General features: G+C 38.6%; 3 protein-coding genes across 3 annotated transcripts; all 3 read left to right on the top strand.

The window, feature by feature from the left end:
• Positions 1-1077: 1077 nt before the first annotated feature.
• On the top strand, positions 1078-5667 carry LOC111331416 (galanin receptor 2b-like). Its single transcript, XM_022936520.2, has 2 exons — positions 1078-1261; positions 3461-5667. Exon 2 carries the CDS (start codon positions 3517-3519, stop codon positions 4630-4632), a length of 1116 nt encoding a protein of 371 aa, XP_022792255.2. The 5' UTR covers positions 1078-1261; positions 3461-3516; the 3' UTR covers positions 4633-5667.
• Positions 5668-10171: 4504 nt separating this feature from the next.
• Positions 10172-13137, top strand: LOC111331409 (G protein-coupled receptor 54-like). Its single transcript, XM_022936514.2, has one exon. It carries the CDS (start codon positions 10932-10934, stop codon positions 12039-12041), a length of 1110 nt encoding a protein of 369 aa, XP_022792249.1. The 5' UTR covers positions 10172-10931; the 3' UTR covers positions 12042-13137.
• A 6797-nt stretch (positions 13138-19934) lies between these two features.
• LOC111331382 (neuropeptide FF receptor 2-like) lies at positions 19935-27594 on the top strand. The gene is made up of 2 exons (XM_022936488.2): positions 19935-21775; positions 24764-27594. Exon 2 carries the CDS (start codon positions 25056-25058, stop codon positions 26226-26228), a length of 1173 nt encoding a protein of 390 aa, XP_022792223.2. The 5' UTR covers positions 19935-21775; positions 24764-25055; the 3' UTR covers positions 26229-27594.
• The last annotated feature ends 51 nt before the right edge of the window (positions 27595-27645 follow it).

Raw genomic sequence — 27645 nt, 5'->3', positions numbered from 1 at the left:
CTTTACAGATAAATATTATTTTATCTGAGCCTGTCGTTGCTAAGAGACGCTGACAGACAAAACAGACAGACCGACAAACAGCATCCAAACTGACTTTCATTTATTCAATTTCCTATGCACTGTTGTGAGACAGATTTTTTTCTTCGCCTCTCTCCCTCCAAGAAAACAAATGGCCAGCAGACAAATGCGGTAGAAACTCGACTGAAATATCGGAGGTTTTAACAACAATTTGATCAAAGTCTAAAAAGGATAGTAGAAGAAAGTCACTCCCCTTTTGACAAGAAACGTTAACTGCTAAGCTGAAAATTGGTCGATTATTTGATGTGGTTACCTTTGATGTCATTGGTTTATCGGGTAAATACGAGACAATGAAAGTACAAGATGGTCTGGGGTGAAGGATGCCGACAGACTAACTGATAGACGGGTGAACAAAAAATAGCAATATCTGAAAACAGAGACTGACAATTCAATAGAGAGATATGGCGAGAATCGTCATTTCACGTAGTGGTCCAAAGACCTTTCTGTGATCTGAGTCACAATAAAGGAAGCGTGGATCAAAGAACGTAGGTGAACCCACTCAAATATCGTTTCGCTGTTTAATGGCTTGTCATTATCATTTTGAGGAAAGATGGCGGCCCACCGATCCAACAACTTAAAAAAAAACTGTGTGGTTTTGTAATCCAGTTGCGTAATCTTAATGATATACTGCGCAACATATCAAGAAGGGCGTGGTCGTGCAGCTGTCACAAAACTTCGCATAACGCGTTCAAACAAAACGTCACCCTGAGGCTCAAGTCAAGCACAATCACTCACAAAACGAAATAAAATCGAATCGCTGTAATACGACAAGAAGCAGCAATTAGTAACACTTAGGCATCCCTTGGATGTAAATTGATTTTTTTTCATCCAATGAAACGGTTAGGCATCCCTGACACAGTGATAAATTGACGGAAGCATAAGAGGTCATTTCTACTTTACAATTCGTCAGAAGATCTCAATAGATTGTGCTCGACAATTAGTAAGGTGAAGTGATCCATCACTTGATATTTTGCACGAATTTCGGTGACGAAAGAAACATGCAGGTGCCTTCAGGAGAAAGAGCTAGAAAGAGTAACTAGAAAACGCGGGCAGTGATCCGCAAGTGGAGGATGTTTCAAGACTACGAAAACAAACCTGGAAATATTTTAAGCCACCTTAGTTATTTTGCCTCCTTAGGGGTTTACTAGGAAGCCTTGATTCATAACTGGATTCAAGAACAAAGGTCAGTGCCGTTTTAAGTGGTGAATTGACAATTTTTCTGCACTCTGAAAATTTAAACTAAGTGGTTCTCTGGATCTTTTTTCATCACTCAATCACCCGTTTTTAGGTAATAATATTGAAATTTCTCATAATCACAAATATAATGCATTTTAAAGCCACCTATCTTGGAAATTCTAATGTATAATGAATTTCCTAAGTGTGATCATAGTGTTACCGACATGGCTGCACAATTCGCCTCAGTTGCCTACCAGGCTTGTTGTACATGTTCTTCGTAAGGCCGTAATTAAGACAGTGAACTTCATATATTCATTGTATCTGATTTATTATCACGGGTTTATTACGAATCAACTTAACGGCCTGCTCCCAGTTGGCTTGTTAGCTCAATTGGTAGAGCGCTGCACTAGTATCGCAGAGGTCAGTGGTTCGAATCCCGTACAGGCCTGATTTTTTTCAGGTCTGATTTTCGCTATTCACGGCCTAAATAGCGCTATCTACTGCGAAGGATCGTGCATCATACGCACATTGGCTCTCTCCACAAGACACTGCTCGTCAGAGCTTAGAACCGCATATTGTTTAGTATTAAGCAAGTTCCTCTTAATTTCAGAAATAGTTATATAAACAATGCTGTAAAATAACATGAAACGAAGAAAAATGTTCCCATGTTCATGAAATTCTGCGCATTATATTGTTCTCGCATTTTGAAAACTGATTTGAAATATACTCTGGTTGTGTTGCGATGATTTCAACCCCCGGACATGAAAAAAAAAAATTATCATAATATCATTATTTTGTAAAGTAATTGGTTTCTCATCCTTCCCTTTGAGAATGGTTTTGAGTTTTGTTTACAATTTCTTTTATTAAGCACGAGATCTTTTAAAAAAAAAAACGTTACCATGTTTCGCTGTTTCGTTTTCTTCATTATTTGCACGTTGTCTTCCGAAATATAATTAGAGTATCGGAATAAACCCAACTAAACTTCTCTGCATTTGCCCGTATACAAATGCAACAAAATTAACTAATGGAATAGTTTTGAGATGCACCCATTAATCCTTTTACTTCGCTCATCTAAATTTGAATCTTCATACCCGTTTTCTAGATTGTTGCCTTGGAGAATTTGGTGTTAAGTTAAGTAATATTCACGGTTGGAACTTTTCTTTATTCTCAACATCTGTATTCTCAACAAGACAATGCTGAGGTAAATCTCTTTACTGGTCAGTACTGGAGAAGAAAGGGTTAAAGAGAAATTAATTAAAGCTGGTAGAAACCTCGGTGCACATGAATATCCGGCTGTTTCAACCAAAGAATGATCGACCAGAGTCCGTTGTCTAATTCAATATTAAAATCAATGCAAGTGAACTTTTTCAGTGTGGCATCTTTTGAGAACAACTCTGAAATTTTGGTTTTTGTTTTCCGTTTATACCAATTTGATTAAGATATGTTAAAAAAAAAAAGACATTTGAGTGCTTTGAGGAAAGTAGAAAAGATTGAACGCTTTTTCCGTAATTTGAGATCGGAACTTGATATTATAAAGAGGATACCTGATCAGCATTAGAGGTTTTTTTTTAATAGGAACTAAAATGTCTGATATAGCTCCTACCTCATTGTAAATGATGGCAGATATATTGTTGCTGCGATCAATTGAACAAAACTACCCTTTTTTACTCTCTGCATCTGGGCGGTAATCCGAGATGTTATACAAGTACGTTGCTCATGCAATCTTAGTTCCACTTAAGAAAAAAACAGATTCACTAAAAATGTTGAATAAAGCTGAGAAACATTTACTACTTTCAGTATTTGTCTGCTCTGTTTCGTACAATATATCCGCAGCTTCGAATTCTGGCTGAACGAATATGCTAGATGTTCATGCTACATTTCTAGGGATGCCCCTAGGCAAACAAAAGTAGCGATCTCTTCCAGCTGATATATCAAATTATTTCCGAATTCAGCTTTTTGAAAACCCGCCTAAATTCCAAGCGAAGTGATTTATCCTCGACAGAGGAACTTTAAATTGTTTTATCACTACAGTACAGTAGAGAGGTTGAAAACTTTGAAGGTGCATGGATATAAAATCGCGCTCGGTTTTTTTTTCTTTTTTACCATTAGCAGTTCAAAGTACTTTAGCTTGGAGTCTGCACTGTTTTATATCAACCTCTTTTAATGTCCTAAAAATAATATTCTGGTTTATGTGTTTTGCACACAGGCAAAAGACATTTCACTTGGAAAACTCACAGATTTAAGATCATTACTTTCCTGAAAATGGAAGCTTTTGCAAGCAATAACGTCACTGACCATACAAGAGAAAGCTCATCACAGCTGCCTGCCCTACGAATGATCGAAGTCGTTCTGTATTTCACAATATCTGCGGTTGGAATAACAGCCAACAGTATGATTTTTCACTCATTATTGAGCCGTCATAGTCTAAGGGTTGGTGAATATCTTATTCTGAACTTGGCTCTCACCGACTTGGCAACATGTGCTGTGAGCATACCCTTTGACTTGACAGAACGTCTCATCGGAGGATTCCCGTTCGGTTCGATCATGTGCTACGTTGTGTATCCGTTGCAGACAGTACTCATGGCAGTCTCGGTGATCACACTACTCTCAATGAGTTTGGAACGTCGGCGAATTGTAATGAAACCCTTCCTTCGACCAAGGGTTCTTCCGAGAAAGGCAAAGATCGCAATTTGTGTCTCGTGGATCGCACCTATTTTGGTGATAATTCCCTACGCACTTGTACTGAGGCTTGATGGAGAAAACTGCGTGGAAAAATGGCCCGAGCATTGGCACGTTCGAGTTTTCACGCTGACAAACTTTACGATCTTTTTCGTCATCCCTATTGTTGTAATTGCTACTTCTTACTTCAGAGCGGGGAAAAAAGTACGAATGGAACTTGAAAAGCTCAATGATATGCTGGAAGGGAGCAACAGATCAAAGAGGGACTACACCAGGAAGCGCACAATTCAAAAGCTTAAAGTTACAAAGATGTTCATCATTGTTGTTGTCACGTTTTTTGTGTGCATGTTACCCACACATTTGGTGTGGATTTGGCACGATTTTGCTCAGGGTCAACAGAACACACACTTTCAGGATTTACTTACATTCAGCAATATTGCAATGTACTTAAACAGCGCTCTGAATCCTTTCATCTTCAGGAGTGTTCGAGGCAAATCGTTCACCCGGCTGATCGCGTGCTGTTGCAAAAAGTTTGGCGCGAACTCACGCGAGTCATGGATGTTCCCTTGCTGTGTTGACACTCATCACCAAATGTCTCAGGTGGAACGTGAAAGAGCCATCAGAGTCACAAGACAGTCTTTGTCTGGATCATCTGACGTCTGTGACCTATTTGAGGTGTTCTACGAGACGAGTGTTTGACTATCGAGGACCCCTTAGCGCCCTGTTGTTGACTGATTGCAGATCGCACCCACTTTATCTCGATGGATCTATATCGGGCACGCCAGGCCTACACTGCTCTGCACAATCATCTGAACCGTACATGCCATATTCTTGTATTACGATCGAGTGCGCTTTTTTCAATGAGAAATTATACAATGTCTCTTTCCATGCCATAAATTTTGCCTTATGTAAGGCTCACTATTGTGAGTAAGGACCACTTCGCTGACATCAACGGGTAGCCACGGCTATGGGTTTGATTCTCTTGTCACCGTTTAGATGTGAAACCATTGCCTTAGATCCTCTTTTATCCACAAGAGAATACTTACAGAAAAACAGTTGTGTCCGTGATATATGCGTTATTGACCAAGCGTGAGGCCAGAAGATGGCTGGGTATTGGCCGAGTTCTTTTTCTGCATCTTTGGGGACCTCGAATTTGTCTCGGTACATTTAACAACGCAAAAAAAGAACGGGGCTAATATCCAGCCATCTTGACCATGCAGGCTTGGTAAATAAAGGATTTACTGCATAGAAAAAAGATTTGGCTTCAATGAGAATCAAGAATGACTTGCATATCCCCAGTCGTAGTCTCAGGTCATCCAAACAGTCTCTTCTGGTTGTCCCAAGGTCTATTCAAAAGTCTTAAGGTGACAGAGCTTTCGCGGTGGCTGCCCCACGGTTGTGGAATGTTCTGCCCATTCATATGAGACAGCCTGGTTTTTCAGTCTTTGGCTGCTTTTAAGAAATGTCTGAAGACTTACCTTTTTAAAAAGCTATCTTTTCAAATATTTTGTGATTCTATGTGATTGTTTGTCTTAATTATTTTGTCTTAAATCAATTGTAGTCATTATCTTTTTAACTCAGTATCGTAAAGCGCCATAGAGCAGTCAGATATGGCGCTATATTAGTCCATTATTTATTTATTTATTTATTTTATTATTATTATTTCGAGAGCCGAGAAAGAAAGCCAACTGCGTTTGTAGCATAATAAACCCGAGAGGGTCGTTTAGTTTTTTCTTTGTTTTTTTTTACTGTCCTCTGCCGATGTTTGCGACTTCGTTGTCGTCATTGTCCAAAAGTTACGAACTTTGTAAGTCCGCTCCACGCACTTCTTTTTCGGCGCGGTATCAAGGTGGGCAAGATGGGCCCATCTTAGCCGCTCGGGTAGCCAATCAGAACACAGGATTCGCCTTATCTTGCCCGCATGCGCTGTCAGCTATGTAATAAATCATCGTATTGAACCCCAGAATAGCTCAGAACGAATCGCCGCAACCGAATTCAAATTGGATGTTTCGTTACTTTTGAGACTCTAAGGTACTGAGTTCATGTGTTATTACACATGAATAAAAAGGTATTTTCTCTACTCCTTTTATTACCGTAAATGACAAAATCTTAAATTAGTGCTGATATGAATTACCTAAACAAAAACGATTCCGGTGTGATTTCTGAATGTAATTGGCGATTGGCAGTGAATGCAAATGTGTGGTCAAACTGTTGGACCACCACAAAAAAGAAGGCTCCTCATTTGTAAGTCCGCTCCACGCACTTCTTTTTCGGCGCGGGATCAAGGTGGGCAAGATGGGCCCATCTTACCCGCTCGGGTAGCCAATCAGAACACAGGATTCGCTTGGATGTTTCGTTACTTTTGAGACTCTAAGGTACTGAGTTCATGTGTTATTACACATGAATTAAAAGGTATTTTCTCTACTCCTTTTATTACCGTAAATGACAAATCTTAAATTAGTGCTGATATGAATTACTTAAACAAAACGATTCCGGTGGGATTTCTGAATGTAATTGGCGATTGGCAGTGAATGCAAATGTGTGGTCAAACTGTTGGACCACCACAAAGAAGGCTCCTCGCAAAAGCCAAAAAATCGGTTAGAAACTTACGTATCAACAGCCAAGCCTGAAAAAGCTGCAAGCTACAAAAACTTTAAAAGTGTAAAAGTGTTGGGGGGTTTTTACCACTCGCTTGGACGAATTAACGAAAGGTACTAAGACTCTGTAATTTTCTTCTTTATTCTCTTCTGGAGAGCTACTACAGCAACGCTCTATGCATCTAATAATAATCATTACCATGCTCTAGCGTGAGGAACCAACGCTTTAAGTTGGAAAATCGTAGACATGTTTGGGTTAGCTGACCGTGGGAGTTTCCGCAGCGTATTCGTTGTTTTGCAAAGGGGGAAATAGGGTGGCTCGCCTTGAAGCACTTGGCGAGCACCAAAGAACCAATTAAACGCCAATGATAGAGCTGCATACAAAAATCACGCGCACAAAACTGGATCTTAGTGTGGGTAAAGCTCAAGGTCAGTTTTACCAACCCAAACATGACCACCTAGCAAACTAATTATTCTCAACCAGAACAAGCGATTAAAATGTCTAGCAAGGTAAGAACTGAGCCAATTTCAAGCACACACTAAAAATAAATGATCAAAACTATAAATTTATCAAAATAACACGAAAGCGTAAAAAGGCGAGGCTCAATAAAACAAACGTTCAACCTAAAAATACTCTAAATAGCAATCCTTTAAAATACTCTACAACAAAAGGTTCGGCTTCTTAGTCCCTTACGAAACCCCCCTCCTACTCCTCCCCGCCCCCGGCACTACTTTAACTTAGGATTACATTTCTCGTCTGACCATGAGTTTATCAAACTATAAAAAAGCGAAATGTCAGAGTACTGAGTATGGGAAAGCGATATCAACAAAAAAAAAAAAAAAAAAAAAGGAAAGAGAATACTTGATGGGAACAGGAAAAAAATCCTTGTAAAAAATTTTAATTTTGAAATTAATGATCTGTTGGTAAACATCATTGTTCTGACGAGGTAGCGTTACACGGCTATGCGGAAAAAGCAAGGCAAACTCAGGGATGTCCCCCCTTTTCCTCTTGAAAGAAGCTAATGAAGAAGTATGTTCTGGAAAGCTTTTAGAAACGAAATATATGCGTGAAACTTTTGATGATTCTGACCGCAACTTGAGTTTCCAAAGAGTAATCAGACTTTTCCGGAATTATCTTTGCATATTCTCAAAATCCGACCTCGGATCCAGCCACTGCGAATCTGGTGAAGCTACCTGGCAGGCTATCCATGACTTAAACAAAGTCTCCCTCCTCTTTCCTCCATCCATGGACCACTTTCATAGATGGCTGCCGGATTAATATTCTTTTGTTTAACTTTAAATTAGCCCTTCTGGCCTCGCTTGAGATAATGTGTTCTTTTGAATTTTGTACTGGAGAACGAGGCCAGAAGGGCTAATTTAAATTTGAACAAAAGACTATTAATCCGGCCGCCATTTATGAAAGTGGTCTATAGGAGATCTTTTTCATCATTTAAAGCTTCATTAATTTTTTCTTGCGATAACCTCTCTGGCAACAGCTGTTTGTAAATTTAGTGTGTGCGGCCAGGTTACTGAGCTGTTTCAAAATGACGACGTCCATTACAGACACTTTTTAGAACATTTAGGGAACTTAAAAGGCTGTAAGCAGTAAATTGATATTTCCTTTTCTCTGACAACGGAGATGAAAATTATATGGAATTTACTTTTCATTCGAGGGCCAACTTTTATTACCATGATAACAGGCGCTTAAAAGAGGTTTCAATTTATAGCAGCTGCTAAAATGGCATTTTGTGCCCATCCATTGATAAATGGTTACAATATTTCATTTAGAAACTATATGTATATATATAATCATTTCAACAAATTTTCTTATGAAAGGAATCGAATCTAGCTGTGTTTCTTTTAAGAGAGATCAATTCAATCCCACCCACCAAATTATTGTAAGTCGCTATGATGTTTCTGCATGTTCTACATTGGCAAAATAAATAGGAAGTCGGCTCTCCTAATTTAAACAATCTTACTTATTTGCTGATTTGCATCTTAATCAGCTCTCCACAGACTGACAGGGCTATTTGTAGACAAATGAACTTTGATACAAGCCAAAGCAACCACTGGGTCTCGGCAGTACAAGTAAAAACAAGGAGTCGCAGTATTTGCTTCAGATTTGCAGAATAGTGCAATTTGAAAACATTCTGAACGGCCTCGGTTAAGGTAACTTTATCATTTTCGCTGTCAAAATTCAGGTTGAAGTTGTCTTTGTACATCTTTGTTGTCAGGAGGAAGTTTCTAGTATCGCAAAGGCATGACATCGGTATGTTTTCAAACTAAATTATGTGATCAGACACGATAATTTAATAGTTTGCGAACTAATTACAGCCATTTTGATTTGGATCTAGCAATCTGTGCATTAAAAACAGTTTAATTTATCGATTTTTTTTTTTTTTTTTTACATCGCCAGCACCTGGGTTTGACTTTCTCATCTTTTTATCTTTTTACATTTTCAAAGCAAAGATGTGCTGGAAGACAAATCCAAAGAGACAAAAGGACAATTTGCAACTCCATAATTCACAACCATATGTGAATTAGCATATCATGCTTTTCTTGGAAAATTTCATTCGGCCTAGAGTTCTTTGAAAGATCCTATCTTATGTCGCCAGAGCAAATAGACATTCTGCCCGATGACCACATCGAAAAGCATTTCGAAAAAGGGTAAATGTCAACAACGTACCCGGCAAGGAATGTATACCGTAAGAGCAAAATGAACATTTAACCTTAATATCTAAAACGCCGGCTGAGATTTTCTCATTCATACTCCAAACCATTCGAGGTATAGTAATCATTGATCACGCTACTTCTTGCAGAAATACGAAATCTCATTAAGTATTGTGTTTCACTAATTATTTTGTCAAAAAAAGGGTTATGGTAGACGTTCAACATTTTTAATTGGCTCTGTTAGAGACAATGGACCGGAAGAAAAACTTTTATCCTAGACATTTTCAAGTAAAGGGAGGAAGTGGATCCCGATAAGTCAGACCTTAAAAATTCATTGTTGGTTTTCAATTAACCACAAGATGGCTAACCGAGACACCATTAGCAGTTCAGTTAAGAGGTCTGTTTCAATTTTGCCTTCGGGTTCAGTTCGACTGAAGTGCCTTTGTGAGACGGAATGGATTAATATTTCGGGGCTAAATAACCTGCCAGCTATTTATTTTATGTCACACAAAACGTTCCCAATGCTCAGTCACATGACCCCGAGGCTATTCGAATATAAATTGCTATTGCTTTTTTACAGTATTCGAAGAATTTAAGAATTAAAAAAACTGATTCATAAGATGTGAATTTTCCATTTCCTTTCTTCATCAGAATAACGTTAAAATTGAATTTCATTACGGTATTTGTGGATAGGCTGAGAAATAGAGAGGTTGGAAAGTTTACAGGGTGCATGGCATAACACTGACACATATTTTACACAAGTTACGTAACACTTTATCAACTACGCATCATCTAACATCCTTCCTACTCTAATTAAAATCGAGACCAGCATTTTCACGTTTTTACCTTTAGCAGTTCAAAGTACTTCAACATAGTATCGCCATTAAGAAAATATACATAGGTATATTATCTTGTGAGATTTTCGAGAACCGGGCCGGCAAAAGCATTTAAATACTCTTACTATGTGCCAATTAAACGCTTCCATTTATTGGGGGAAACCAGAATCGCACCGGCTTCCTGTGGATAATGACGTCTATCTCTAAGTGAACCAAATGGAAATCTTCTCCCATTTCTAGAACACTAACTTTACTAAAAGCTATTTCCCATTAGCCTCTTTCAATATAATTCTGAAAAAAAAAAAAAAAAAAAAAAGCCTGCTAAAGCTTTGCCACAGGCAATAAAGCTAAGAAAGTGAAATTCAGCCAAGGCCAAACAATAAGGTAGTGCTGTTACTATCAATCATTACAAGAAAAACACTACAGTTTTGTGATCCGCCCACTCCTCTGAGGTCCACAGGAACCCATATGCACACTGGGCGACAGTCCTTTGATGGCAAGACTGACAACACAGTTTTGTGCCACACCCCACACCCCTTTAATTAGACCACTGGACCCCAAATGTACATTGGTTGATAGCCTAAAGAATTTGTTGATAGCTTTTTTGAAGGAACCTCCCATCAAAACATTTGGCTTTGCGCGAGCAGTTTTCACGATTTTTTAATTCCAAGAATTTATTTGAAGGAATTGGTCAAGAGCCGAGGCGACCTGGCCCTTAAAGAAATAACAATATCCCACTTCTTTGTCTAGTTTTAACTGTTTTTAACACTCAGGCCATATATATTTATATTTGTTTTACGCCCTTCAGTAATATCCCAGTTTATGTATTCTGCAGACAAGCCAAAGACATTTCTCTTGGAAAACTCACAGACTGAAGATCATCGCTTTCCTCGAAATGGAAGAAAGTTTTCCAAGCCGTAGCGTCACTGACCATGTAAGCAAAAGCTCAGTACAGCTGCCTGCCATTCAAATCATCGAAATTGTTTTGTATTTCACTATATCTTTGATCGGAATAACAGCAAACAGTATGGTATTTTATTCGTTGCTGGGCCGTCATTATCTAAAGGTTGGTGAATATCTTATTCTGAACTTAGCTCTCACTGACCTAGCAACATGTGTCGTGAGCATACCCTTTGATTTGACAGAACGTCTCATAGGGGGATTCCCGTTTGGTACGATCATGTGTTCCATTGTGTATCCCTTGCAAACGGTTCTCATGGCAGTCTCGGTGATCACACTTCTTTCCATGAGTCTGGAACATCGGCACATTGTAATGAAACCCCTTCTTCCACGAATTCATCCGAAAAAGGCAAAGATCGCAATTTGTGTCTCGTGGATCGCGCCTATTTTATTGATAATTCCCCATGCACTTGTGCTAAGGCTTAATGGGGATCAGTGCTTGGAAAGATGGCCTGAACATTGGCATGTTCAAGTTTTCACGCTAACAAACTTTACGATCTTTTTCGCTATTCCGATCGTTGTCATCGCCACGTCTTACTTCATGGCGGGGAGAAAGGTGCGAGGGGAACTTTCAAAGCTCAAAGATATGCTGGAAGGGAGCAACAGATTAAAGAGGGACTACATCAGGAAGCGCACAATTCAAAAACTTAAAGTTACAAAGATGTTCATCATTGTTGTTGTCGCGTTTTTTGTGTGCATGTTACCCACACATTTGGTATGGATTTGGCACGATTTTGCTCAGGGTTCGCAACGAAACGCATACTTTGAGGGTGTATTGGCGTTCAGCAATATTTTCATGTACTTAAACAGTGCTTTGAATCCGTTTATCTTCAGGAGCGTTCGAGGTAAATCGTTTTCCCGACTGATCGCGTGTTGTTGCAGAATGTTTGATGTAAACGCAAGCGAGTCAAGGTTATCCCCGCGCTGTGTTTACACTCATCGTCAAATGTCTCAGGTGGAGCGTGGAAGAGCCATCAGATTCACAAAACAGACTCCCTCCAAATCTTCTTACAGATTTGAAATGTGTTACGAGACAAGCGTTTAACAATCGAAGATCCATTGTAAATTATTGCAATGACTAAAATTTCTATTGCTTATAGCGGCGTTGTCCTCTGGAAAGCAGCAGGTCGATTGAACGAATCCTTTTTGACTGCACGGACATCGGTTGTTTTATGAAGAACATGACGAAGTACGATACTTTGGAGGTTTATAATTTTAATTTCAAATGGTGACCCACAGGCAGACTTAAGAAATTTAAATACCACCAAGTTATATTATTATTTATCAACTAATTTAAATGTAAACATTCTATGAACATAGTTTTAAGTTTCTGAATATTTGGTAGTATTTATCAGTTTTCGGTTTTTTACACGACCTCACTGGTTTGAAGCTTCGATTTTTATCTTGTATAAATAAAGTTTTAGGTATATAGTTTGTGCCAGTTTGGCCGATTCGCTTTCAAACTTATTTGGTCCCAAATAAGGCAAAGAATAACATAACCTCGAATCAGAAGTGCCATCGGCAAGTTTCACCGTACAACACAAGAAACATCAATTATCGTTTTTAATACAAAATCCACAATCATCCTTGTGAAGTATAATCTATGTAAACACTTCCTAAGTTATCAGACCCACAAGTAATTATCCACGTTCCACTAACCGATCAGAATAAACAGAATAAATCGTTTTGGTTACATAGTTTTGGTTTCCTCTTACAAGCTGCAGAATACCTATTCTGTGTTTTGCAAAGAGAGGAGCCAATGCCACCAGAGTCCATCTATTTCACAAACAAATGTCAAATGTTTCCTCGAAAAAAATAAATATGCATGGTTTAATATACGGCGTGCAAATGTCCTATTTTAGGACTCGACAAAGCGTTCCATTACTAGAAGAGGCCGTACTTTGTGGCGAGAAAGGTAAGGGCTTACATTTTCTTCCTTCTTCGATTATTTGTCTTGCTTTCGGTTTAACAAATGCAAGGACAGCTATTCCTTAGAAATATGCAATCTGGTTCAGTGTGAAAATCTTGAATCGCTTGGTAATTTAATCAGTGAGAGATAACGAGTCGTTCTTGATCATAACTTGTTTCAGGTAAAAGGGTAAAGTCTGTTTAAGAGCCTAGTGGCCCATTAGGTCGGTGCTTAACTCCGGTTTCTGTAGCATGAAGCGACTAGGAGTATTTCTACTCCCCCCTGCGGATGGGATGCCAGTCCATCGCAGGGTTACCCCCCAGCATTAAATTTGCCGGTACCCATTTATACACCTGGGTGAAGAGAGGCACTGTGAGAGTAAAGGGTCTTTCCTAAGAACACAACACAATGTCCCGCCCGGGGCTCGAACCCGGACCACTCGTTCCGGAGTCGAGCGCACCAACCATGAGGCCACCGCGCCTCCACTAAGTTGTTTCAACTGTGGGTTAATATCTGCTGCAAAGGAAAAGTTTTGGAAGAGAACCATCAGGTGATGCTGTGTGACTTGAAGTTTTCCTTAACTTCGATGCGATTAGCGACGCTTCATCCGTGGCTCAGTCCTACTTTAAGGATTTCTCCATATTCTTACAGTTTTTTTTTTCGCTTAAGTTAGCTGTAAAAAAAGTTGTGTCATGTTCTTAAATTTCTATTTCTTGATCAAGATATCTCTTGATTCTATTTCACTATTTACTACATTAGTTTATGCATAGGAAACTCGGAAAAGGAATTCACTTTACCTAAAACAATTGGTCGTTACTATTGCGGCTGTTTTTTCGTGTTCCTTGCTTTTTTGTTCTCTTCGCTCAACCAACTTGTCAAGAAAGACTCACACTACCCTCTCAGCCAATAGACTCACAGTACCCTCTCAGCCAATTGGGTGCAAAATTTGAAGCAGTTACGCGGACTTAGTCACTCGCGTTTTCACGCGCTTCGAGAAGTTTGTGTGATAGCTTGTTTGTGTGATAGCTTGTTTGTGTGATAGCTTGTTTGTGTGATAGCTTGTTTGTGTGATAGCTTGTTTGTGTGATAGCTTGTTTGTGTGATAGCTTGTTTGTGTGATAGCTTGTTTGTGTGATAGCTTGTTTGTGTGATAGCTTGTTTGTGTGATAGCTTGTTTGTGTGATAGCTTGTTTGTGTGATAGCTTGTTTGTGTGATAGCTTGTTTGTGTGATAGCTTGTTTGTGTGATAGCTTGTTTGTGTGATAGTTTGTTTTTTTCTTTGTGTTCTCATTAGCTTTGTGTAATTTCAACTTTAACTAGCTTTCGTGTCAACTGCTGTCTTAACCTCCTCGGAATCGTAATTATAACAAGAGGCACCTGAGCACCCCTTTTTAAATAAAATCAGCCGTTCATTGATCGACGCCATATGCTTACGCTTGATACACCAATAGAAGTACTTCCCATAACTATGACACGTGACTAAGTCAATCGTAGTTTGTGGTACGAAATTGATAGTTACCGCAAATGTAGAGAGCGCGACGCAATAGAAACAATTTCCGATTATGTGTACAAAAATATTCGAAGTGCCAAGCATGGTAACATTGATACTTCTATAGAACAGGTATCTATCGCCTGAACTTGCAGAAAACGTCATTGCTGGGTAACCTGATACGGCTGCGCAAAGAAAAGAGCTAAGATAAGATAAGAGGTCCCTCGGTTACTCGCTTGAAAGAAACCAGTACTGGATAGTACTTCAGGAAGTACATGATTCATATCGCTGCTGTGAAATGCTTCTGAATGTCACGGTGTTTTGAGATTCTAAAAAGTAACATAACCTCTCAGTAAAGTTTTGTTCAAATGTGCGTAATATTCGAGTTCAGATGCCATTTGGAATTTTCTCTCGCAATCTGGCCGCCCACGTGTGTCTTGACAGTCCCTCCCGCCTCTCTCTTTGCATCTTACGAGCTCTGTTTGGCCATTTGAGACGACATTACAATAACTCCTCACAAAATAGGCCACTTTTCTGGCGATAACTGGTCTTTCAGCAGCTTTTTGTGAACTGTGCGTTGAAGTTTTGTTTGTGCAGCCAAGTTACTGATAGTGAAGTTCTTTGAAGAAAATTTTTGGGCGTTTTAGTTTCTTTTTAGAAAACGCTGTAAGAAGTAGATCAATATTTTCCTTTTTCTAGCAACTGTTTCTGGTTCACCCTCCAGCACATTTGTCCTTCAAGGGCCAACTTCAATTTCCTCGAGGCTAGACGCTTAAAGCTAGTTTGAATCATGATATCAGCCGTTGGAAAGAAACTCTTTGTTTGTAACACATCATTATAATTGCATCTAGAAACTACATATTTCATCCAAATAGTTCAATTTAATCGCATTAATCAATAGTAAGTCATTAGTTATCTCCTCGAGGTCCATATAAGCAAATGGAAGTTACGTGACTCGCCCGGCTAATTCAAACAATCTTACTTACTTGTTGATTTGCATCTTGATCAGTTCTCCGGCAGACAAGACAGTTTTCGAAGATAAATGAACCTTAGTACGAGCCAAAGCAACGATTAGGACTTGGCAGTCTAAGTGAACACAAGACGTTATGGTATTTGCATCTGTAATATTGGCCAATTCGAAAATATTTTCAACCTCCTCAATCAAGGTAACTTAATCGATTTTCACTCTCAAATTTTTCGGTTTAAAGCCAGTGCATAAGTGTATACACCTCATCGACGTGTGATCTGACAAGATAACTGAACCTTTGTGAATTTATGACTGATAGTTTGATTAGGATTCATCTTCCTGTGCATCGCCTGAAAGTCAGAAGAAAGGTCAACTTCATTGGTTTTCCACAAAAGTGTCAGCACTTAGGTCAGACTTTTGTTTCCTTTTTCTGAATTTTCAAAGCAAAGATGCGTTGGTTGATTAACTCAAGAAACAAAGGGTGTAGACAATTTGCCTCTCGTAGTTTACAATCTAATGCGAATTAGCATAAAAATTATTTTTCTTGAATATTTCACAAGGCTGATAGTTCTCTAAAAGATCTTATCCTTACCATCGTGCCCTAAAGCATTTTTTAAGTAGGATAAATGTTTACAATATTCACAAGGAATGTCCGTTGTAGAGATATTTTTAAAGAAAGTTTAATAGCTAGAACACTTGCTGAGATTCCTTTATCAAAACTCTGAGCCATTGGAAGTAAAGTAAACATTTAATCACGAGCTGTGTGCGGAAATCGGAAACTGCTTAACTTTTGTTTTTCACCAGTTCAGTATTTGGTCAGAAAAAAAATTCAGTGACGATTTACTCAACAGTTTAAAGAGGCTATGTTCGATACGAATTTCCGAAAGCAACTCACAGTAATTTATCGACTTCAAATTTCGAGGGCGCACAGGGCCTGTTCAGTTTTACACGAAGAGGACCGGAAGATAGAATATCATAGTCAATTTCAGGGAGAGAAAAGAAGTGGATCTCGATGAGTCAGAACTTAAAGGTTTGGCCTTTTTTTTTTTTTCAATTAATCAAAACGTTGCCGTCAGAAACACCATTAGCAGTTAGTTAAGGGGACAGGTTTTATTTTGCCTACATTTTCAGTACGACTAAAGTGCATTTTGTCTAACGGAGGGGATTAATGTATAAGGTCTAAATAACTTGCGAGCCGTTTTTACAACACACATTTTCCTACTAATCCATTGTATAACCCCGAGGCCATTCGAATCTATATCCCTGGCGCTTTGCTCCACCATATGAATCTTCAAGAAATGATTTTAACATGAAAATAAGCAGCCTGGAGAAATTGTCTTAAAGCACAAAAGGGCAGGGATGATTTGTAAAGATGGAGCTAATGGAAATCAAGTTCTTGCTTCAATTATTTTCCTTCTTATCTTTCATATTTCTTTATCGGCGGTTAATAATGTATGGACTAATATTTGTAGTTTTACACGTGAAGTTCAAGGTAAAGGAATATTTTTCCATAGTTTTTGTGCCAGTGCAAATTTGATGCTACATTGCAAATTATGTAAATGATCTCCTGCCGCAATGCTAATGGAGTTTTCAAGAATGTTCTGATTCAGGTTCTTGGTTGATAACGTTAATTGCCTTGAACCAAGTCCAAGTGAAGTGAACGAGTTTAAGAACGAAAAAGGCATATTTAAGCCGATTTTTGATGACAACATCTGAGGCCATCGCTCGCAGATTGAGAGGAATATTTAGAAGCAACTGTCGACATCTCCTTTCTCAAAATGGTGACCAACAGGCACGTACACTACCTTTTTGCATGCAAAATAACCAGAAATGTAAGAGCTTCAGGGCAAAATTAACTGATACCCCTTTAAAAAAAAAAATACAATTTGTCTATACCAGTAAACTTATCTACAGGTGTTAATTGAATCTTGGAGATGAAATCTTTGTACATCATAATACATAAGGACACTTCGTGCTGTTATTTGACAGAATATTCAGTGGGATGTCAGCGGATCTGATTACTACTGAGATCATCCAGTGATTCGCTGCCAGTTCTTATGATAAAGAGATTTCGGTTCCATTGTGTAAAATAACGATTATATAAAATCTAGAAATAAGATTTCAAAAATTATTAGTCCAAATTACGTTTAATTCTCAGGGCCGGGATACAAAAGGGATTGAACAACGTTTAGCCAAGATCTTATTCGATGCCAATTTTAGCTCCGCTGGCTTGTAATTCTCGTCACATTAATTACTGGAATTTTTTGGAGGATTTTTAAAACATTCATGTTTCAAATCAAAATCATGGATGAGACTTAAAATGAGATCTCGACGTGAACAACAAGGAGACAAACTACACGCTGTTCATCACATCGCCAAGGTACAGTTGATCATCATAGAAACAATGATGAAATACCTGATTTTACTTGATCAAAATTACTTGTCTGTATCTTAACGAAAGACGCCTGGGATAAAATTTGCACTGAAACCCTAGTTTAGGATAATACTGCAAACCTTTGAGTCAGAATTTTTATTGACACTTTTTCTAAGAACATGTCATTCTCATGTTACGTTCGATTCGTTTTCGGTCTGAAGCTATTAGGGAGCTTAAGCAACCACGACGAAAGGGACGACGATGACGTCAAGTAATCGCGGAGGGTCTGGAACGTGGACGTCATTTTTAGCGGGAAAATGAAACTTAAGCAGTGAATTTGCTCAAGGACGACGACGTCTGAAATTTTTGTTTATTCTCACTTCGTCAGTTTAAGAAATGACATCGTTCAGAGACCTCCAAAACCTTCTTCTCAGTCATGGATCAAATTTTCACCTATATCGGAAGTTCGAGAGTATAGGTTATTAAATTCTTGAACATCAAAAGTCCAAGGAATTATTAAGCTTTAGCTTTATTTACAATAATTTGCGCATGATAAAAGTTTAAAATATAAATTTTACGGAAGTTATATGAGATTTAAGTTTAGTTCTAAGTGTTGCTGGTATAAACAAACCTATTTTGCCTAAGGCTTGGCTGATTTTCAACATGTTTTAGCCTGATATGTTCTACCTTTGATGCTCCTTCCTTTGGCGGGCAAACGACACAAGTCTGTCAATTTAATCAATGCTAGCTAGCGATCGGCACAGATCAGTCGTCGCGCTTCACACAAGAATACTATTTTTTCCCGTGTGATTTTGTCGGAATAATTTTTATGGCTGTAAATCTAGATCTTTATCAAACATTTCGAAAATAGATTCGCAAAACCTGAGAGGTATTCAAACTCATGTTGAAACACCGATCTGAATAATTCTTTGCTCTTTAAAGCGTCTCGACGGAAGAACAGCAACACGCAAAATTTTTTAGCAGCAATAAACCGGCAGTTCCATGCACGCAGCTTTTGACCGAACGCAGAGGTGTATTGCACTGCCATTTAAACCTTTTCACTCAAAAAAAATGATAAACAGCACTCTTTCATAAAATATACTCAAATAAATTTAAACCTAACGTGGTCGCTTTCACCGCTTGACTTGACATCTGTTGTGCGGAGGAAGGAAAATGAATTAGTGGGTTTTCGAATTTTATTTGTTTAGAAAACTGAACAGGGAGGTTTAAATCAAACGAAGAAGCGAATACAAACTCCAACCGGCCATAGACTGTCAAAAAAACGACAATAAAGCCGCACCTTTTGATGAGAAAAACTGCTTTAAAGTTCAGAAGTTCACGACGACGTGAAACTAGTCCATCTCAAGTCGTCGACGATAAGACGACGACGGAATTCTTGGTTCGCGCTTGCGCAGTGACGTTCTCGCTACTTCACGTCGTCGTCCTCCGTTCGTCGTCGCGGTTGCTTAAGCTCCCTAATGTCGCCGAGAGGATATTATTCCCAGCAACGTATATGCTCAAAACATAATTAAGGAAACTAAATTCATTTATTTTACTAAATGAGTTCTGAAAATGTGCGCACGAATCTCAAAATCAGTTTTAAACTTCAAAGTTTCCACAGCAGAGGGTAATATGGGTAAAGATTGAAAAACAGCGAAACCATAAAGGAAACGAGCGACATTTTCTAAGAAGGAGGACTGAACTTTCGGCGATGATTACCAAAGAAGTAATACTTGCGTGGTCTTTGTCCTAAGTCAGGTCTTGAATAAACAAAGCCCTCTTTCATTATCAGCTGTGTATAACAAAGACCCAATAAAAAAAAAACTTTGCTAATTTGAGATGGAAAACGCTCGTTTGATATACTAATCGCTGACAATTGTCCTCGTGATGCATTCATGTCGACTTGATATTAGCACCATTCCTTCTGAAAACACTTCTTCACCTGGTTAGTGGCGTAAAACTAAATATTCTCAGCTCTTTAGCTCCCGTTGAGAGATAATTTCGCCTTTCATAGGATTTCAATCAAAGAAGTTTGACTTTGCATTTGTTGGAAAAAGGTAACAGTGTTTTGTGTTTATTTGTGTCATAAGTGTGAAAGGCCTCTGATTTGTATGTAACAAACTTGCACGACCTAATCGGAGAAGTTCTAAGAAAATTATAACCTCGATCCGTTTGAAATGATGGTTTCACCACCACGATACTATACTACTACGTGATCATTCTTTGATAATGTTCATTGTAAATCCTACATAACGAAATCGGTTACTAACGGAAGGTAATGAAGGAGGCGGAGAGCGCAATATTTCGAACTTTATTCTTACACCAAACAGTGTTGAAACGAATCAAATCATAAATCTCCCCTCATTTTGTCAGTCAACGAACGTGTGTCGTCATTACCTTCGACGGCACCTCTGGAGATTTTACCCTATTTATCTCGCGCAGTTTTCTGTCCAGGTAGATCCTGTACTTTCATGGATAAATACGATTGAAGTTTATCGACCCGATCTGGTAACCATATGAACCGATCATCGAATGATTCAATGAAAAAAAAGGCAGATCAACCAAAGTTCGAGTTTAATCAGTGCCTAAACACTACGTTCCTGATAGCAGAGTATATCTGTTATCGATTCTCTTCCTATGTCTTCCTATTAAAGTAGAAGCATAAATATCACCTTCAGTCAAGTCTTATATACCTGATATTTCCAAGGTTGGAGTTAAATAACAAGTGACACCTGTTTTGACGTATTCATTAAATCAGTTACTAAGATATATTTTTTTAAAGAGTTAGACGTAAATACCATTTTTAATGCCAGGGGTATAATGATTTTAGTTATTTTCTCTTATTTTTTTGAGTGAGAGTTTAAATTTGTGTTATTTGAGACTATCCTTGTATGATCGTAGCGATGAAATTTAGCATGCTGGAATAATCTACCTGTAATGTTAATTCAACGGACCATGAGTTAACAAGCTCTACCGCCTCTAGCATTCATTAAAAGTCAATATCCAGGATCAAACTGTGGCGTCAGTTGCTAGTGCAAAACTCATTATCCGTCATTGTATTCTGAATTTCGTATAAATATATCGGCAGCTTTGTATGGTTAATTGTAGATTAAACTTTTTCTCAAATTCTGATCGTGTTTTGTTTGAAGTCGGAAAAATTATTTACTTCCAGGGTAGATTTGGGTAAAACTTATACATTACATTGGAGAGATTATGTATGTACTATTTATTTTGAACATGTTTTTAAATGAAAGGTAAGTAATGGCTCCTGTAAGTGACTTATTTTTTTTGTATAAATTCAGAGAGATTGTCCTAAGAAATCTCATTATTTCAATTTTAGTGGATTTTGTACCTTTTTACAGATATATATTTTTTTTTTCTGGTTTATTCGCAATCCACCATAAGAGTACGAAAGCTCATTTCAAAGTTGATCCTATTTTATCGTTAAAAACATTCAAAGATCTCACTAAAAGCCTTTTAAATGGCCGCATTTCAATATAATTTTATCACTTAAATCGTTGTTTGTTTTTCTACGTCATGCAATGGTTTAAATTTAGAACACTCGTGATAAAATAAAGTGTTTTACTTCCAGACGGCCGTGAAGTGCGAATCTTTAATGCGTCATTTGAGGAAAATTCTACAAAGTTAAACTACGCGACCTTATTTGACAAAGTGCGAGCATTTGTCCAACACGATGAAACAGTCGGAAAAGAGCATCTTAACCACTCATCACGTATCACACAAAGCGTGCCATGTGTATCACGTAACACGAATCACGCTTTAATGTTTATGATCTTCCCACTTCTCACTCGCGCGCGATTTCGAAACTCGTAAAACGTGACGAGGAAGGATGAACGGTCCTGAGATCGGAATGTTCTGGGGTTTTTCGCGGCTATCTTTAAAATCTCAATCACATTAAGCTGCGCTTGAAGAAATACATAATAAGCAACAAGTTTCTATATATCATACTAGGCGTGCAGTTGGATTCACGGTTAGCTTGTGGCGAAGATCAAGTTGAGAAACGAATATGCAAATTTAAGGTAAGCCCATATTAGTAACATTGAAGCGACATCATTATTGTCTTCATGGTGAAATTCAGATAATCGTTGTTGGGTGTACAAATATAAGTACTTTAAAAAACGTTCGAAAGAAAATTTGATTGCTTTTTCCCTGCTACGGCTATCCATAATTCGTAACATTTTTTTGTTTTGCTAAATTCGCTTAATTTTTAGCTAGGGATAATGAACGAGCGAGTAAGTGTTGCGTGTCATTCAATGGTTATACCACAAATGCATCGAGATGCAACTATTTTTAAAATTGCCTTTCCTGGATGATCAGTCAACCGAGCGCGATTCCAGTCGCGAACTATCATCATTTTTGCCAGAGCCACATATTCTACTGCCTTGTATCCTCCACGTTTTAGAACACTTACCACAGATCACACGCTATTCATAATGGCACGACAATAATTAAGACCAAGACTGAATGTCTTTTACACGTCATGGATACGCGAAAGTGGAGAAACGTTTCAAAGCTTGAAGCATGGTTTGTTTTAAATTTCTCAATCGAGTGATTTCCATAAAGCAGAGAAAGTGAATTATATACGTTCTTGTAAAAAAAAATCATAATTTGTGATTCTGTGAGTGAGAAACAGAACTTGAACTTCATCACTAAGAGGGGGGAAGAGAAGAGATCTCGTAGAATGAATTGGAAAAAAGGTGTAAAGAGAACGAGAAAAATCATTGAACGCCGGAAGGGAACAAGTTATACCTGTAATAGGCTGTAGGGCACGTTGGTGCCGTAACGAAAAATGAATGATAAGCGGATGTCAATTATATATTTCAGATGTAATTTGCAATAACCTTTAAATGTAATTTTTCTATTTTTCGCAATACATCTCACAAATCCTTAAGTCTTTCTCAAACATTAATTGTGTTTCTAACGACATCTGGCCCAAACAGTCCCTTCACCCTTAAACGGTTCCGTAAGGGACTGTTGGATCATGTCAAGGTCACCATTAACGGCAACAAGGCGTAGGCTGTCAGGCATCACGTCGTAGCTTTGGCACGAGTGTAATGTTTGCTTTGAACTTCAGCCAAAATTTAACAATTTTTCTTTCCGGAGGGTGGATATTACATAGCTTAACTAATTCAGCTATAATACGAGCCAACTCTTATTTTCATACGAGCAATACCTAAACAAAGAAAAATGGCTTGATTGGAGAAAAGATGCCATAAGATGGAAAGGAATATCCACTGTCACTGCATGACGCATTTAGAAATTTTTCCACTCCACGAAGTTTAGGGCGGTCCCCTCAAATTCGCGTAATTAGTACTTAGAATCAATCATATGTCCGTAGTGAAGCAGAGCAACCAGTGGCTACTCAAGCAGTAGTAGTGCCCATAGATTTGAGACTTACGTTATTTCCTGAGAGTTGTTCCTTGAGCTTGCGACTTTTTGTTCAACGGATCGATTGAGCTATATCTAGGCCCAAGTCAGTTTCGCTACATTTGCTCTTCTGTCAGGGTAAGTTACACCGCATTGCGATAACTTATTTTATACTGCCAGGTTGTTTTGAGAACTTCATACCTACGGATGACATACAGTACGTTATTTGTCATCCTCGCAAATTGATGGTCAGATTTTTTCTTCATCAAGCCGGTGAAGACGATTGCTCAGATCTCTCCTAAAGCAGCCACCCGTGTGAAATAAAAGATGATTAGATAAATTTTCGGAATATATTTTCGCAACTCTTTCGCATTTGAAAAAGAAAATGGCTATTGCAGATCAATAATCTTTAATTAAAATAGAAAACGTATCAGTATAACATCACATGAAAGGAGGTTACAGTATGATCTGAATTTCGCCCTAACCCTTAGTGTTCGGTTTACAAAATTTTGTTCTCTGACAAAGTTGCGCCGAGTTGAACTCATCGGCTTGAATCTTAATTATCAGGTACTGGCGCGTAATGTCAGTAATTGAATATTTGATAGGTAACATTTTCTGTAATGAAAGTTGAGTTCCGTAGAGGTGACATTTTCTAGTAATTTTTTACAACGAGCATAACAAAGATGAAGTGAGAAATGAAGACTGTGATATGATCTTCGTCTTTTCCTACAGTCTTTTACCAAACAGTGAAGAATAAAACTGTAGGCATGCAAGCTTTGGTTCACGCACCATACGGCTTTGTCTTATCGTAGTATTCGAGCTTGTCGCCCTTTCTCTTTGCCAAAGGATGAAGTTTCTTTTGGCACAAGGAAAGGAACTATCGAGGGCTAGCGCAAAATTTTATGAGGCAACCGTGGGAAACCAATTGAACAATGCACCTTCTTTCCCCGAAATTTTATTTTAAAAAGTCTGCTGGGGCTAACTGGTGGCCGTGCGAGAATTACGACGACATTCACAGCAAATATCAATGAATTTCAATGTATAAAAATCCGGAAATAAGGCCTGAAAAAATTTTTTTTTCAGGCCTTATTTCCACCACCACATAAGTCGGGTATATTTTTGCGAGGATCGCTTTCATACATTTCACAGCAAATATGTTTTCCGGAAAGGAGGAGGCAACGGGCGAAATGAACTATGACTATTTGTTTTGAAATACAAATCTTTTAGGCTCTCCTGTGCCTCTCATTTTTTCTTTTGCCTGACCTCTGCAGTTATTTTGCGCACGCACTCTTTTGCTTACGGTACTTCTACCATCGAGCGCCTAGGAACGGGTTAGAAACAGAAAATCCTGAGTTTTATTCAAACTCAGGCCTCATACGGAGCGCTCGAGTAAATAAGTCACTCTTTCTTTTTTAAGAGGGTAATTATGCACCCTCCCTTCGGCTTCGCCTTTGTTTGGATCGATCACTCTTGATTGAAACCCACCGGCTAAACTTTGCGGTTTGACAGATGGGCAGTCATGAACATCCAAACCGTCATAGATATTCTAACGTCCACGTACTTGTGTGTTCCTGAATGAACGAACTTCAGTCTTTACTACTAAAAACAGATTTTGAAAACTGTTCATAATTATTTCCTAGGTTTTGCAGGTCATCATTATTAGCTGTGCTTGTTTGACCGGGAAAAGTCAGTATAGGGCAAAAACAACAACATCTATGGTGATTGCGCTAACAAAGAGGGAGATTCGTGACAAACAAAAGCTGACATACATCAAAGGCTTCGTCTGCGAAACACAAAGGCCAAACGCACATCAAAGGCTTTTTGAATACTGTGAGACAACATATGTTTTGTAAGGAAAAAAAGAAAACTTCCCACTTAAATTTTTTACGTAAACCGTCTGAGTTGAAGTAATTAGTGAGCAAAAGAAACGAGATGGCGTCGTTACACCCTGCGAACGTAAATATTCCCAGAGATGAGAGTATGTCAAACATCACAAAGACCATGAACACGGAGCCGACGAGGGAACTTTTGACAGTGATTCAAATAACCTGTTATTCCATAATTATCGTAATCGGAACGATAGGAAACTTGATGTTGATATTCGATTTGGTTACCAAACATCACCTCAAAACCAGCCAGTATTTTATTTTGAATCTGGCAATAGTGGATCTTTTGACTTGTACACTGAGTATACCTTTCGACATCAGCCTGCTCGTGGTGGGTGATTGGCCATTTGGTCCGGTAATGTGCAGGGTCGTTTATCCTCTTCAAACAATTCTCATGGCCGTTTCTGTGTTTACATTGTTGTGTATGGCGGTGGAACGTTACCGCGCTATTCTACACCCACTAAAGCCTAAGATACACGGGAGAGTTATAATATTGGTGATTCTACTTAACTGGGCTATAGCTACGGGATTGGTGTCACCATATGCTGCCGCGCTTATGATGAAGAACGGTCACTGTGCTGAAAACTGGCCTAACAACGATCCAAGATACCCCAAAGCCTTTTCTTTATGTGTGTTCCTCATATTGTACTTGAGCCCATTGTGCATCATTACAGCTGCATACGCTTGCGTAGGGATAAGACTTCGTGCTAACAGTCATAAAGCGGAATTACTTGTTGGAACTATTGACTGCAAGAGCCGCTTGGCCAAGTCTCGAACGCAAAGAAATATCAGGATTGTAAAATTCTTTGTTTTAGCCGTGGCGGCTTTTGCTCTTTGTCTGCTGCCTTTTCAGGTCATGTGGATGTGGAGTGACTTTGGAAACGGCCAAGACTGGTCACATTTCAATGAAGTCCTCACGTTCGCTAACGTTATGGTTTACGCAAACAGCGCGGTAAATCCCTACATATTTGGTGCTCTGGGTCGCAGGTACAACTCCTGCAACTGTCTTCGACGGAAAATTCCCAAAGAACGTTATTTTGCACGTAATACATTTCCGTTTCATGGATTCGTCGCCAAAAGACGTTCCGCTGCAGGAAACAAAAAGTTATTAAAGTCGCCTGAGATAAATAGTATAAAACGAAACAGTCCAAACCCTGAAGAAAACCGAAGTAGAGAAAAAAACAATCCTACTAGAACCTTATTCGAATCGTCAGTTTAGGATCAATAATTCATGGTTTGGCCAACAAACCGTTGTTTCGATCCTGCAGAGACTCATCAGAGACCCTTAGCTTACTATTTAAGTATCGCGTCACTATATGTATCCTATAAAAAGGTTCGCTGAGTATGTTTACGAGTTCTGCCGTATCATGACAAGCCTGCAGGGCGAGTCAAAATACAACAAAAAAGAGTAAAAATAATCAGCGATACCACACTCCAAAAAGTCTAATAAGTTAATTATTATCCATCTGCTTTACTTTATGCGCATTTCTCATACGGCGGGAAAGGCGAAGCAGATAAAAAAGAGGCGTGGCACGCGCAGCCGATTGGCTAAACAAGCTTTTAACACTATGAAATAACCAACGATCCAAATCGTAGGTGATAATTTCATTGTCGATTCGCGCGTTATTTGTACTCTTTTTGGGTTAGTGCAAGACAAATGGATGATGAAAGGCCAGATTGTTACAACGTTTTTTCTCCTGGCGAGACTTCAAACGCCGTATTTGACGACATAACCGAAAGTCGCCGATAAAAATCTTCGCGGGAGAGAAATTTGTCAATTGGACAGTACCCGCGTTCAAATGTAAACACAGCACTGTCTATAGATGTGAAATGAAGATCGGTGTACGAGGTATAATATCTTCTTCACATTCCCCAACTGAAATATTACAAAAAGAACCTGTCGTTCCCCCTTTGTGTTTGGAGTACATTTCGACTGAGTATCGAAATATTTAAACGAGACTAATCACAGCAGCAAATCAGAGCGAATAAAAATATCACAAAGAGCCAATCAGAATTTAAATTAAAAACAGGCAAACTGACTGAAGCTGTATCTGAATGGTAGAGAAAGAGTCACAAGTTTCTGGACCATCTAAAAAACGAAGTAAGAAGAGCAAACCAGAGCAGTCTCGAAATACTTTCGACACTCAATTGATAATTGCTCCATACCATCTACGATGATACTGCCTGTGGCCAGTACGCACTAGTTGAATGTGCAATCAATAAAAACAGCTCCAAAGAGCTGGAACTGATATCTGAGAATTTATTAGTTTGAAGTATTTGTTAAAGAAATAAACGACCAATAAACTAATCTATTTAAAATCACTCGGCCAAACGAGTCTATGAAATAAAACGAAGCGTAGGAAAAAAACCATTCCGCTCTCTCTATTGAACTTACAACGACAGATACGCTCAAAAGCTCCAAGGGCCGTAAACGGAAAGACTACGGTGCGGGTTAACGGTCGTTTCGTACCCAGCCAGGTCGATTCGTACCCAGTCAGTTGTTTCGTACCCATACTATTAAAGTATGTTTTCCATGTTAAATATGTTAAGGTAAATATAGAATAAATGAATTTATTATCCAACTACACTTCGTAGACTACAACTAACGGCATAGACGAGTACAAATATCACGCGGT

The sequence above is a fragment of the Stylophora pistillata genome, chromosome 1, assembly GCF_964205215.1.
Source record: "Stylophora pistillata chromosome 1, jaStyPist1.2, whole genome shotgun sequence".
NCBI classification, from domain to species: domain Eukaryota; kingdom Metazoa; phylum Cnidaria; class Anthozoa; order Scleractinia; family Pocilloporidae; genus Stylophora; species Stylophora pistillata.
This window is presented reverse-complemented; position numbering and strand designations above follow the sequence as displayed.

Coding starts and splice junctions, on each gene's coding strand:
- LOC111331416 (XM_022936520.2), top strand. CDS start 3,517: ATGGAAGCTTTTGCAAGCAATAACGTCACTGACCATACAAGAGAAAGC.
- LOC111331409 (XM_022936514.2), top strand. CDS start 10,932: ATGGAAGAAAGTTTTCCAAGCCGTAGCGTCACTGACCATGTAAGCAAA.
- LOC111331382 (XM_022936488.2), top strand. CDS start 25,056: ATGGCGTCGTTACACCCTGCGAACGTAAATATTCCCAGAGATGAGAGT.